The sequence below is a fragment of the Lissotriton helveticus genome, chromosome 5_1 (assembly GCF_964261635.1).
Source record: "Lissotriton helveticus chromosome 5_1, aLisHel1.1, whole genome shotgun sequence".
Lineage (NCBI taxonomy): Eukaryota > Metazoa > Chordata > Amphibia > Caudata > Salamandridae > Lissotriton > Lissotriton helveticus.
Window position 1 is genome coordinate 2,060,244,558 of NC_136065.1, and position 15,302 is coordinate 2,060,259,859.

The 15,302-nt window shown below is 42.8% G+C and overlaps 2 protein-coding genes across 3 annotated transcripts in view; one reads left to right on the forward strand and one right to left on the reverse strand.

The window, feature by feature from the left end:
• The window catches only part of LOC144756287 (regulator of G-protein signaling 3-like), a 456,864-nt gene that overhangs the window by 241,837 nt on the left and 199,725 nt on the right, over positions 1 to 15,302 (forward strand). The window lies entirely within an intron of this gene.
• Positions 6,290 to 7,410, reverse strand: LOC144753980 (RNA-binding protein 48-like). The gene has a single exon (XM_078641501.1). It carries the CDS (start codon positions 7,399 to 7,401, stop codon positions 6,346 to 6,348), a length of 1,056 nt encoding a protein of 351 aa, XP_078497627.1. The 5' UTR covers positions 7,402 to 7,410; the 3' UTR covers positions 6,290 to 6,345.

Genomic DNA, 15,302 nt, shown 5'->3' on the forward strand with positions numbered 1-15,302 from the left:
CAGCCCCTATACAACCTCCAGAGAGCCTACTTTCTGCATACATTACTAGCTCAGTGCAGTGATGCACGGCTGATCTTTAAGTTGACAAGCGAATGTCCTAAAGTTGTAAGTCAATAATCAATGTCATTTAAGAGTCACCAGGAGTTCCTGTTCCAACCACCCCTCCCCTGTTCTTGTGATTCGCCTCTGTTAAATCAGTGGTCTCTGGAATGAATCTTAGACATCCATGGGGTCTGAGGAAGGAGAGGATTTAGTCCCTCTTTTTATGTGGACCAACATTGGAATGATGTTGAGGCTATGTTTCACAAGCATTCTGCTAACTCGTCCCAAGAGATCCTCCGGGGATGTTGGCAAGCACAGATATGGTCCAACTCACCTGTACTGAGCTGAAGGGACAAACAAGGTATGACCCACACATCTCTTTCAACACACCTAGAGATAATGCCAACTGGGCATGTAACAATGCCAGAGACTGTCAGGCATATTTATGAATCCTTGCTATGACTTCTGCCAACCTTTCGCAACAAGTGCAAGCACAAAAGAAATCCACGTTGTTATTTTTAAGGCTTTATTACAGTTCACCTTAAGTGTAGAATAAATTAAAATAACTACAGAGATCAGATTTGCATCTAAAAATACTTCCCACCTTTCTTTAGTCACATATATTAAGAAGGAATCCATGCATAATGATTGATATAAATCTGCTCTTGCGGGTTCTCTGGATCTTCACAACTTGGTTGTATATTTTGGCCAACTTCTCGTGTTTGAAGATAAGGACCACCTGGCTCTCCGTTGTGCCCATCTCTTGCCCCCAGACATGCGCAATCATTGCTATCACTACCCTGTTTCTCTACAGACATTCTTGAATTTTTTATTGTTATGTCTTCGTCTCGATGATTGACCTTATTTATGCTGAATATCAGCATGTTTGCATCAGGAGGCAAATGTTATGTGTAAACGCGTTAGCAGTAGTCGCTGCTATGGTCGGTTGTCTGTAAATGCGGATAATAGTTCAATTCGGAATTTCTGCTTTTTCTCTATTATCTGTCGTACATTATCTTCATCTGTCCCAGATGGCTCCAACAATATCCGTCTTTGTCATTTCATTATCTAAATGCTTAAGAGCTAAGGCCACACATATTTGAGTTTTCTCTAATATAAGAGAAGAACATACCAGGGGAGATTAATGTACAATGAAAGATTCCTTTTGTTATCCTCTTAATAACTCTCAAGCGGTTTAAACCACCGCTCCGGTCCATGGGGGCTTTCAGGGCAGTCCTTGTGGTAACTGAAGTATTCTACGGTTAGACCCTTTATTAAAAGGGCATTCTTGGATCTGCCTGACCCTAAGAGTTCTGGACATGGCAACAATACCGAACACAGCTGTCACACGTGCTCATATAGGGCTCTGTGATGTTTCCGAGCAGGCATAGTATGATTGTACCTCATTAATTTGATTTTGATTTACCGAAAATACATCAGTTCGTTATTGACCCTTTTAAATGCACTGTTTCAAAATTATAGTGTGTTTCATTGAAATGGTTTGAAGTGCAGTGTCACAGTGAAAAGCAGCATTTCAGGTTTTTTCCATAAAACTAAATATTTGTAACAATCATTGAAACGGCTTAAATTAAAGACATTTCCAATGGTGACAAAAAACAAATAAAAACATAAGTAGGATTGATAATTATCCCTAACCACCCCGTACCCTTAATCCTAAACCCCAGTACCTTACCGCTATGTCTTTAACCCGTTACCTTTAATTTTAAGTATAACCTCACATCTTAACCCTTACACACGTAAGTATATTCAGTCAATCCAGGTTCCCAAATTATTAATTCTATTCACCAAACCCTTAACCTAAATCATTAATCCTAGAACCGGTCACCTCAATCTCTAAATCCAGCCCTTAACATCCATCCTCTATTTCCTAGACAGTTAACCCTAAACTGCTAATCGTTAACCCCATACTCAAAACTATCATTTCCACAATCCCTGATCCTAAACCTCACATGCTTTCCTCAGTATCCCTCTCCCCACACCATTAATTCCCATACTTATACCCTATATCCTTAAACCGTAACTCTTAACCTATTCTCTCAGTTCACACTGCATTTACCTTAATATCTTTGCGAACAAACAATTGTCATAGTGTTAATTTTTCAGCCTATTTATCTTTACAACTAATATGTGGGTAATATTTGTTTCTAAAAATGTTACTTTTGCAGTTTTGAGGAAGTGCCTACAGTGTGGGTTTCACCCTCGGAAGGATGTAAGCGTCCCACCGGGCACCATGATGGTAATGTTGGACTGGTCTACCGCCTTTGCATTATACGCCAGGCCAGGCCACGTTTCTGAAAAGGCCAAGGGGTGGTGCCAGCTCTGTTCCACCTGTTTTAGCCAGATGTGTAAATGTCCCATCTGCTTGTGTAGACCAGTCTATTTCACCTTGTTGTTTCCCCTCAAGCTCAGCGAGGCTCACACTTGTCAGCAGTCCTCTTCAGTGTTTACCTCCAGCCCCTATACAACCTCCTGAGAACCTACTTTTTGCATACATTCAGTGCCAGTGATGCACGGCTGATCTTTAAGTTGACAAGCCGTTTTGCTTGACCATGCTAATGTCCCCAAGTTGTAAGTCAATAAATCACAAGAAATCCACTCTGTAATTTTCAATGGCTTCATCATAGTCCACTTTTAGTGTAGAATAAATTAAACAAATTAATTACAGAGACCAGTAAAGGGGTAGCCGCTGCATAAGTATAGCGTAAGTATGATGACAAACAGACAACATATTATATGTGGTGCACTTTTAAGAATCCTTACGTGCCTACCAAACCTGAGATGGCTTGCCAGATAAGGATGAATATTTTCAATTGAGTCAACACACAGTCTTACCAGTACTTCATGTATGTTTGTCCAGTTCACAGGCCTGTCTACAAGGCAGAACTGAGTTGTGTCTCTGTGGACAGACATGTTCTGAGACAGACAGCCTGGGTGCTCTGAGCTCCTCTACTTTGTTGTCTAGAATGTCACTGTAATTGTAGTCTCTTTTATGGAGAGGGTTGTGAACAGCTATTTTATACTCGCTATGCTGTTTATTTTAAGAAAAATCAACCTCTTGATCGTGATGTAAGGGGAGTACCATAACATGAGATTTCCCTCGCACATCCATGTTAAAGCCTAAACCTAGTATGTGTTCTCTATTCAAATGAATACAATACTATGTGAATGAGAAAAATACACACTAAATATCACGCATGTTGTGCATTTTGTTGCGAAATAATGAGAATAAATGCATCAGCTGCTGCAAAGGAATACCAACGTACATGACCTAAGCAAATGTGCAAATGCATGAGATAAGGGAGGCCTAGTAGACGTATAGGCCCTTTGCAGCACAGTACCTTACGGCGGTGATTCCATTTAGTGGTCACCAGGGCATATAGTGGCGCATCCTTAACCCCTCCGCGCGTCTCCTTTAAATTAAAGGATTTTAGCGTATGAATGTACATAAGATTTTCCGTAGGATTCACGTCTTCTTCCTGTGATGTCATCAGATCCATAGATGAGAAAGACAGTGATGCCGCTTCTTGTGATATCATCAGTAACAAATTCCATATGATTTCAATTCCTATGATATATCACCTCAAAGACACAGGCCATGTTATGTGACTCCTGCTGACACTATGATTTTTGACCACACACCTGTTCTAGCAAGCTTTCTGTGTTGTGTGTTTTTACATGTTGTTTGACTCTTTATAGGTTATTTATGACCACTTTTTCACTGCATATCTTTACACAATTCCTTTGTGGTTTTTTGGACACTTTATTCCTTTCTGAGCTTAAAGGTGCCAATGATGAGAACAGGGCAATCCTGGTGAGTACCTGCCAGGTTCCCGTTGGTGGTGCGCCCGTGAGGTGCCTTCTCGCTCTCACTCACTTTTTTTGTTTATGTATCACGGTTTGACACTAAAGTGTATATGTGCGTTGTCTCACAACTGAATTTTACTTTGCTTGGAATGGGCGACTGTTAAATGAGGCACTATCCAGGGCTATACCGACTACCCCAATAACTAATGATGGGGGAGTGACTTTTTGCAACAGTATTGCAATAATTGGTATGCCCTTAATAGAAGGATGAAATGTATAAGTGCCTACAAGGTCTACGTCTTGTTTGTATATAGTGCGTTATGAGTGGAGGGCGACCTATGACTAGCTTTACCCTCTAAGCTCCTTTTGTTTTTGAATACTGATTTAGATCTCACCAGACGGGTTACTCCATCGCAACGGTGACGGAGATGCCGTGCACCAAAATATATATCCCATTATATTCCATGGGATTTATATTTCGGTGGATGGGATATCCATCACCGTTGTGACAGAGTAATCCCTCCACCAAAATCTAAATCAGACCCTCTGTCACTAACACCCACTGCTTCTGCTTGGCAACTGGCCATGCCGCCATCAATGTTCGGCATTCGGGGAAGAATTTAGAGGGCTGGTTTGACTCTGCAGTGTCACATTGAGGTGGAAAGTGATCAACTGATTGGATGATATGGGACTCATCTGTAGAACACTAACCAAGGAGGTTTTAGGTGGTATCTTGTCCAAAGAGCACTAGTGTCGTTTATAAGCCTGGATGTATTTTGGTGGGTTTTGCTACACGGAACTCCGTGTAGTTACAAAAAAACTCTGTGAATTTCCGCAAGTGGAGGAGTGTAGTGCGAACTTCTGTTCATGCTGGTCTTCTTGCCGCTCGGGTAGAAATTCTACCCGAACGACAGCTCGTGCTTACGAAATTACAATTAGCGAGCGCGAGCGGGTAAAAAACTCTGCTGCATTCCGCGAAGCAGTTGTCTGCACTCCGCGAGCTCTGTGCGTAGAAAACTCTGCAAACTCTGAGAACGGAGCGGAGTTCACCGCACAGGCCTAGTCGTTCATCACTGCATGATTTGGCTACGTCAGAACATTACGATGTTCTGCTTCTGGTACCAACAATAATCCTTTATGCTTTGTCTCCATTTTGTATGTGTGGTTGAGATTGAGTGCCCTGTGCTGAGGTCTCCCTGGCACTTAGGAATGACCACATCCTGTAGACAGGCTGGGCTGCAATGTGTAAAGATTTATATCCCGGATAAACCAGCTTATCTCAGATCTTGGCTCCTACCAGACGGCAATGAATCTCCACATTGCTGTGTTTGAGAAATTTCGAAAACTTTTTCTTTTATATAAAATAGGGTAGAACATATTCACCGAAATTGTTTTGCTGTAAAAAAATCAACATTTTGCAGAAGAATTTTCAAGCAATAATTGTATTTTGCATATAAAGCTACTCCAGAGGTGTATATTCCTCGAGTGCAAATAACGTGTGCTTCACTCATTTCTACCAGCAGAATCATGCTTAATACCAGTACACATATAGTCCATGCATACCCTAATCCGGTGTCTAGGAGATAGTCCATGGGCATGGGCACTAGACTTGGCCCCAGGTGTGATTGTGCAAACCATTGTGTATTGTGGTTGTTTGCATCAACTGGTATTTAGTGAGGAAGTCCCTTTGGGGGTCACTTATAGTTTAGGGAATGGTATGCTTCTCTAGCTGGCCAACAAAGGCCCTGGTGGAGGACTGCCTACCATATTTAAAGAACCCGCATGCGGCCAGGAATCTTTCTGTTGACAGGAGATGCACTTTATTCGCTGATTTTGCGAGAGGCAGTGGTGTTTTTTTTGTTGATACGCTCATTTTTTTAAATGTTTTTTCAGAAACAAACTTCCAAAGTAAACAAATCAAACAATTGCTCAGATGGACATGGAGCTTTCGCCCAACATGGGGAGTAGGGAGGGGCGGGGGGGTAATTGATTGTTTCTCAATGCTTTGCATGGCGGGGCCAGGCAGGGAAAATCAGTAACGTAGCGGTGCCATAAATAGGATGGGCAGCAGTCACTGGTCGCTCAGTGATGGATTGGCCTTCGGTCAAGGCTGGTACTGAAAGAGGGCCGGCAAAACAGTCATGCGCACTTAAGTGCACAAATTTCCTCCTCACTCAGCTGGCTGCGATGACAGCCAAGCCCCCCACCCCTCCCCAAAACCTGTTTCAGCACGGAAAAATAAAATAACAACATTGTGTTATCATTTTATTTCTCCTTTTTTGCACTGCTAAAAGCAGTGGGGCGACGTTCCTCTATTGACTTATAGTACCGTTTTGCCTTTCATTTCATCAATAATGGATCATGTGTACAGTATTCCGTTTATACAATCATGCTATGATAAAACGAGTTTCAAATAAATGGCTCAATACATTGTATTACAGGTTTGTTTTATGTTTGTGTAAAGACTGGACAATGTACTTATATTCTTCTTCTTGGTTTCACTGGATGGTCTTCTTTTTGTTTGACCTCTGTGTTCTGAACGGCCATAGATGAAACCTTTTTAAGTTTACTTCGAATTGTGTTTGCTGAAAAGTTTAAAGACTCATCTTCCATGTCAACCTTGGGAATTTCTGGTAGCTTTGGTCCGATAATCATTTCTCCTTCTGTGTCTGTTCCAAATAAAGAATACGTACTGCCTTCATCTCTTTTTCTCTTACGCTCTTGCAATTGGGTTGTTCTTGGCATAAACCTATTAACTGCATTATTTGAAGGATTGACTATTTGTTGCACGTCTTGCATGAAATGAGTCTGGTCACAACTTGTATTATTGTTGTCACTGGTGCACTGAGGTAAGCGTAGAGCAGTCTGTAAATGATCATGAGAAAATGCAACTGTGGTATTTGTGGCCAGAACCTGAGAAAGTGATGAATCAAAAGGATAACTGGTTTGCTGATACAGGCTTGCACAAGGTTCTGCCTCGGTTGTGCTGGAAACGGATGGTCCTCTTTGATACTGGGGCCCAAATTCCCTTGACACCACACATTTAGGATCATGTTTCTTTTCCACAAAGCAATCTTTATTGGACGTTGCTCTGGCTATATATTTTCTTCTGTCTTGTAGTTTTTCTCGTGTTTCCTGAACAGTTTCAAATTCGGGAGCGTAACACACATGAAGCACACCTCCGAAAAAACTGCGCTCATCCAGTTTTCTTTTTGCCACCCTGGCACTGTGCAATCTATGAAACTTGATTAGGTAAACTTCAGTAAATTCTTCTGCAGGATACTCATCCAGGGCATGGTACTCCTCTATGGTACCAAATAATGCAAAATGTTCTATCAACTCATTCATGACACCAATTGCGGGTACGCCTTGCACCATCAAATAACGGGACTCCAAGTTAATTGTATATACCCGCACCGCCTTTGGCCTGCGCCCTTCTCTGTACTTGGCTCTGGAGCGACAAGCAGCCCGCTGCGCATGGTGCCCGCACACCTGCAGAACCTGTTGATGTTGCCCACTTGTCTCTGATTCCATTTCGATCCTTCGCCCACTAGAAACTCAAGTAGGACAAATAGAGCATTAGCTCGAAAGATGTGAACGTTAGGCTCGTACACCACGCGGCCTTAGCGGAGGAACCGCCACTGTAGGCCATCAGGTCAAAGTTTTATGCCAGCAGATCCAACCGTTTCACCACCTTCACACAGCTTGCCATCAGAAACTCATTGTTTACGTGGTCTTTAACTAGGCCGGGGAACCACAAGAGTTGCAGAAGGTGCATTCCCAATTTTTGGCGCATGCCACACATCACAACACTGTCTTGTTGAATTTATTTCTCACCCCAACCCAAAAAAAAACTGGTATATCGGTTTTGAAGCAGTACTGTGCAGGTGGCTGTATGTAGGTAAACTATTTTATTGTAATTGCTTATTTATTTAGCAATAGTGACATTTCATTCAGATATGATTTGCTTTACAAGTGCCGCGGTATTGGAGCAGTGAGAGTGGGTGACCTAACGTAGTTTAGGCCAGTTCAAGTTTCAGTTTGATTAGTTGTAAAAAGGGTGTGGTTGTAATTGGTGAAGATGCACACATTATTAAAACTAAATGTAACTAATCATTTCACAAAATTTTACAACTTGGTGAAGTTTTCTACAAACTACAAAATAAAGGTTTTACTTCCCAGAGGAAGATTTTTTAATGAAAAATAAAGATTTTATGACAAGCTGGGTGGTTCCCTCAAAATCTACTATTAGCACTACTTATAACCCTCTTTTTTTAAAGTCATCAACCCTATGAATTTGGAAAGGTTTTAAAAGTGGTGCATAAAGTTAGTAGAAGCCGCACCCCTGTCGGCGATGCTGCACCATCCGGTGATGAAAACTTTTCTGGATCGCCACTTGAGCATTTGACGGCCTTGGATATCCTGTGACTTTCCACCACAGAGTGTTATCTGTGTAGGACTGAAACCTCTCACCAGATGGATCCAGACGCAGTTTAAAAAGGACTGGGGCGAGGGGAGATCTCCGGGGACCTCCACTGGCCACCAGATAAAGTTGGAGCAAAAAACACCCTGTAGTCATTTGTTTCGAACTCCCTGATCAAGAATAGTCAGTCCTTTTCCATAGTCAGAGAAGTTCTTGTTGCCTACCGGGGTCAGCTGGAATTGCCATGCGCAGAAGGTAAAGTGCATAGGCTGGAATAGCGAAAGGTGCTCTAAAGTGCTTGCGCGGCTCCCTGATCCTCAGGCATCTACAGTGGCTGCTGGTGGACATTGAAATACTTTTGAAATGGCAGCTAAATGAACAGACTATTGCATTAAAGACACTATTTCCACCGTCCGAATAAAAATGTGGATTATTAGTGCCCCTAGAGCCGGTGCAAGGGCGCCAGATCTGAAGTGACAGTGAGGTCAGATTCTATGTTTTTCTGAGGCTTATCTGTGCCCCCCCTTGCCTGTGGCGCACCTGGTGGCTGGCTAACTGGCAATATTCGAAGTTGAAAAGTTTGTCGGCTAGCAACTTATTTTTCTGCAAGTGTTATATTTTATTGTGTTTTTTTTTTTTAAGGGACAGTTTCGATGGCTCTTTGCAGCAGCAGAAACCCATCCCCTCTATCAAACAGGACCACCACCCTGCTCCAGCAGTCAATCCTGTGCTACGGCTTCCCTTCAATTCCACCACAATAACCTGAGCCGTCCTTGCAACCGCCACATGTGCCCACTGACTCCCCAACCACCACCCTGTCTTCTTGCGCCTCCCCGTACAGCTTAATGTCGCGGGGGGCTGCTATGACTGTCCTCTGGATTTCCCTTTGCAGAATGTTCCATATGGTGTGCAGGATCATCCCAAATCAAATTAGCCTATGAATCCTTTCAATTAGTTAAACTTTCCAAGCCCACTTGAAATTTCATCGGGGGTAAGGTACTGGCCTTGTGGTTAACAATCAGATGGACCCGGCAATGCACAACTTTCACCCGCACAGCGATAGGACTAGTCTTTCAGGCATATCCATACAAACCCTTACCGGATCCAGATCTGCAGAGGGTTCATACTAAGGCGGTTACCAAACCTGGAGACAAACCAGTACGCATTACCTGATCCACATCAGAACTTCCAAGGAAGCCTGCACAAAGGATGATTCCAACAGTACGTTTGGATATGGCCCCCAGAATTGTCGATCCATGAGTGCGCGTATCATGCAGAGAGGAGGATATATCATAAAATATTAGACTTGCTGCTGCTAACAAATATCTGGTGCACTTTCAATGTCATATATATTTACTCATTGCCCCTGGTTGTGGGGTCATAGGACTGGGCAGACTGGGCAAGCGGTGGGAGAGCTCACTTTATTAAGAAGACCTCCCTGAAAAGTACAAGAATAAAGGCAAGAAAAGAAATCTCTCTGGGCAGCTGAAAACTCTTTTGGAATATTCAGCATGACCATATGCAACTTGACCTTCAATGATCTGTTTTACTCTTTATATGTCTAGGTAATCATAAAATACTTGAACCTGGGACTTGAAGAGTCCAAGTATCAGGGTCTAACGGAGAAGAAATGTGTTTCCTCTAAAAACAAAGGGGAACCTTCCCGCCCACCAACACTTCCAACTAATTTCTCATAACAACATTGTTGTGGAAAAATTCTCTTGACAAAGTATCTGCCCCCAAAACTGAAAGAAAGCAAATTAAACAAAGTCTATTTGTGGTGATGAAGGTGTAGACCAAGCTAAAAGAGGCAAAACTAGTCGTTCACTCAATTGACAAAACAAATATCAGACAAATATGATGAATATACAACTTTTTTCCACCACAAAATGACTATGTTACAGAGTAATGTGTCTCCCTTCTAATAAAATCTCTTAAAAACCCCTGCTCTCCAATGATCAAATCAAAGGGAAGCACTCTGGTTATGAAGCTAGCCCACATCCTCCTAGCCCAGCTAGAAAATAGTCACACTTTGCTAACTGGCAGGGAGGTAGCTTCAGGGGGTGATGTTTGTGGATGCTACACCCCCCTAATAAATGTATTTTCTGATACAAAGTTGGGTGCAGGGGCTTTCTTTCGGGTATGGTGAAGGGGAAACATCCTTTACAACGCAACTTTTACATCGCAGTGTCTTTACGACGCAACTTTTACAACGCAAACCATTACAACGCATTGCGCTGGGGGGCGCTCTAGAATAGGGAATAAGTTTAATTTACTATCCAACACCTTCCCTAGTGTCCACGGGGACTGGAGTTGGAATAGCAAATTAAAGTATTCTCTATCCAGCACCCCAAAGCGCTATGCGTTGTAAAGGTTTGCGTTGTAAACACCGCGTTGTAAAGGCATGCATGGTAAAAGCATGCATTGTAATGTCATACATCCATGGTGAAGTGTTTGTCAGGTTTCACCAGAAATTGTTATATACACACAGACAAAACCTCACACGCACTCTCCCACTCTCTGTTGTGAAAGTCACCCTGGTTCGTATGCTTCATGCTAGGTAAATCGCATTGATGCATCTGGCAGAGGGGGCTTTAAACTACTTCGAACTGCAACCACTTTCTAAAACACAAGGGTCTGGACGCAGAAGTGCAATCATTGTTCTCTCTCGCTTAGACTGCCGCAATGCCCTTCTAAAAATTAATGAAGCTGTAGCAAAAGTAATTATGGTGCAGCATAATTAATATCAACCGTCTGCCCTCCTTAAATTTGTTCCTGATTGGATGCATCTATAAAACAGCATGCTTCGCTCGCAAGGCACTTCAAGGAAATACCCCAAAATACAAATCAAGTGAGCTGGCCATCTCCTGCTGCTTCATCTGCAGCCCCTCAAGAAAACTCCTCACGCCCGTGGGTCGTCTTTGGCCAGGCGTACAACTTATAGCACGTGACCGACATCCATGAGACTAGCCAACTATATCAACTAACTTAAGTACCCGCTGAAATTATACCACCATGAAAAATACCTCTGTCCCTCTTTCAAGGGCCCACACTCCTCCAGGGTTACTTAACCCCTTCGGGGCTGATGACGAGCTAGGCTCGTCATGAGCGTAACCTGCCGTGCGCTCATGACGAGCTGAGCTCGTCATGTAACGTGGTAATTTCAAAATTGCCGCGTACAGCGGGAAAAGCCGCCACATTGATGCGGTTAAGAAATTCTTCCTAAACCAGAGTTTGGTGGACGGGATACTCCATCAAAACGTGACAGATATTCCGTTCCCAGTAGGCTATAATGCGCTTGTAATACCGCAGACAGGACATCCACCATGTTTGTGACGGAGTCTCCCATCTGCCACACTCTACATAAGGTCCCAAGACTCCTTAATGTGAGTCTGAAGACACAAGAATAATACCTCAGGATGACACAACAGTCCACTTCCACCCTTATAACCCGGCTTCCTCTCCAATCACACGTTGACTGTACAGAGCTTCTGCGCCTCTCGGCCGGTTTGATTAAACAAATCCAGGTATATTGTGGCATCCTGGCTAATGGTGACTGATGGAACCATGGGTCAGGATTCTACATGACTCATATCCCATCCTCGTCGCCAGTGTTACATTTCATAAAGTAGTCAGACGAGGTGAATTAAGTTATGTATTTATTGGTTATAAATACATTGAACCATTAGGTTAAAGAGCCTGGGCCAACTGACTCCAAATGGAATATGAGTCATGTAGAATCCTGGCCCATGGTTCCATTAGTCACCATTGGCCAGGATGCCACAATACACCTGGAACCTTTTTTGATCTGTGAAATCACTGATCAAAGATTCTTACTGTAAACATTTGAGATTTGATTATGTTGTGTTTATGCATGCCCTACTGATGCAGTATAATCTCACAAGCCATTATTTATTTATTTTATAGAGTTTTATATAGTGCGAACTTGACCCGAGGGTACCGGGTATCAGAGCGCTTTACACAAGCACCAGTTGTGTTACATGAGGACACATTCATTTTTGTTAGGCATGTGGAGACTAAGAAATTGCCCAGAATCACAGGATGTTGCGCGTCCTTGCCAAGACTGGAACCCAGTTCCCCAGATTCGAGGTCGACCGCCCTAGCCGTTACGCCATCTCTTCTCCCTGAGATGTACTACATCTATAATGCCTTTAAATGTTGTGAGGCACTCTGTTATTAGTAGGGGTGTGCGGACTTTTTCAAGGTGACTTTCAACAAATTGTGTGATTTTTTTTTTCTTTTAAATGTCATTTTCACAAAGTTTGTGAAGTTTAAAAAAAAACTGATACAATTTCAGAAAAAAATATCTACAGTACAAAGAATTCTGCAAAATGCACTTTTGCAAGAACATGTTCGTCATTTCGCGTATCATCTCCAGCAGTTTTCATGTGTTTATTTGCTGGAAATTTCAACCACAAGTCAAATTTCGTGAAGTGAGCAAACTTCACAAGTTTGTGAAGTCGCGAGATTGTGACAGTAAAACAAATTTGATTTATGTTTTAACTTTGAATTTCGCACACTGTTCTTGGAACTGCAGCAACATTGAGGAGAAATCCAATAGTTGCAAGGGGGTTTGGGATGGGTTTTAGTTTCAACTTGTAAACATTATATATTTTTAACTAGAGCTAATGTTACAGTTAGTGAAAGTCTCGACTTGCTGAAGTCTAGAAGTGCTGGTAAATTATACTACCATGACACTTTATCAACCTTACTCAATTATTTCACTTTCTTAATAAAATTTAAAAAAGGTGGTACTACTTTCTCGGTGCTGGGTGCTACGTTTTAGAACAGTCCCCGGAGAGACCTGAAAGCAGAGTTTCTATGTTTCCCAAACTATCTGAATGTTTTTATCTTACTTTATTGTGATTTTTATTATCTTGACCATGTACGTGATTATGTGTGTACTTTTATGGATAATGAAATATCCGAATAAAGATTATTGACTTGACTTGACTATCTGAAAGTGCTTGTTTACTGATCCTACACTCTGCTGTGGTCGCTTCTGATCCGCCTGCCATGAGCACCTTAAAACCACACATGCACGTGACAAAGGATGAATGCATCAACACGTATAACAAAGGCTGGGTGGCATGCCAGCACACCCACTAAATCCATCGTCTTCTCGAGCTGAAAGGGAAGTGCACGTTGAGCAGACGGCCCCATAGTTGCTGATTAAATCATTTTCACCAAAACAAATGGGCACAGTGTCCAGTGCTTATCGCTGCATGTTATGGCCACCTCCACTCCAGCCAATCACAATACAACAGAACAACAATACAGCAACATCAGAAGCACACACTCGCAAATGCATGTGGATAGTGCAAAATCTAAAATACACAAACTCTGCACCCAAAAACAAGCCCAATACTGTAAATGAAGAGCATGGCAGCATACACAGAAGTTGATGATTTTGTTGGTAAAAAAAATCAAACCTGCTGCAGCATAGTAAACCTATGACTGTACATGGGATTGGCTAAACATATATCTCAAAGTACCTGTAAACACTGCTCTACAAACTACGTGTGGCTAACCTTGTAACAGTAATGCTAATATATTTGCTTATAAAATTTATAAAATACTTTGAAATAACATTTTTAAAAAAGAGCCAGCTCCCACAACTGGACACACCTACGAGCAGTGCACAGCAGATAACCTGCAACGACTCCTAGTGCACCTCAGAAGCATGAACCCCTAGCTGAATACCACTCTAATTCAAGATCTAAGGGGAAGGAGCCGAGCTCCGAGAAGACGTCACCCTCATGATGAAACCGCTCCATGTTACTCACAATGACGCGAAACCTCAGGAGAGCTCACAGACCACCCTCTGGGAACATAATGACCAGGTAAGCACTTCGAGACCCAGGCTGAAAAGGACAACATCTCACCAGGGATTATCACATACCCTAGATTAAATCCCTTGTGATCAAGGGGCACAACCTGCTAAAATACAGTGGCACTGGGCCCCTGTAGAGTTATGCTATGCTATGGGATTTATAGAGCGCATGGCAACCCAGATTCAATACCATGCAACGCCTATGCAAAATACCACAGCCACTGAGGAATTGTTTTGTTGCCCCTTCCAGTGACACTGAATATAGCCTAACAGCCCACGGACGAGGGATATACCGGTTGTTAAAGGCCCTTAACCCGAATTATAGACCGAAGATATAGATCCTTCCATAAAGAGAGCCCCATGGGGTGGACCATCAGGGTGCCCACACACTGGGAATTCTTGGATGTTGCCAGTGGAAGTGCACCCCCAATCGCACCTTGTACCATATACACCGGTCACCATAGCTGCTGACTGTGGTTTGCCCTTTTCTGCAGAGGTGTCTGCAAGGTGATGAACAGAATATCTCAGCCTAGTGTACATTCTAGCCTTCTGTCACACATCTGCCATGCATCACAATCTTTTAAATCAAAGCTGGGCTCCCTCGGACACAGCAGAGTGCGTACGTACACTGCGATAAGATGTATTGACACTAACTGTAAACAAGGAGTATGTAGACATTAGTGTTTGATTGGTGGACATTTCAACTTGCATTCAGTTCTCAGAGTTTTTTTTTTTGGAGTTGCACTTTGTACCCAATGAGGTCTACTACATTGCTCACTTTGTTTTAAGGCCATCACCATGGCAATGATGCACTTGGAACCATCACCACATTAGCAGGTGCACTGCTTGGGATGATTAGGTTGGGCTCTTGGCAGAAGGTCTGTTGGGTGTGATTGTTACTTGACATTTGTAGGTGGCAGCTGCCATTGTCTGACATCATAATGCTCAACTTGTCAGTTTGTTGCTGGGCGAGATGTGTGTTTGGATGCATAGGGGTTGGTATAATGGGTAATGTACCAAGAGGAAATAGCCCAAGAGCCTGGTGGGATTTTGCAACCACCACCCTACAGAGTGCGAACGTAAGCTGGGCGGAGCATGAAAGGTGCCCAGCAGCAGACTTTAATGTAGGATGACCATCCAGTGATTGGCAGATTGTGA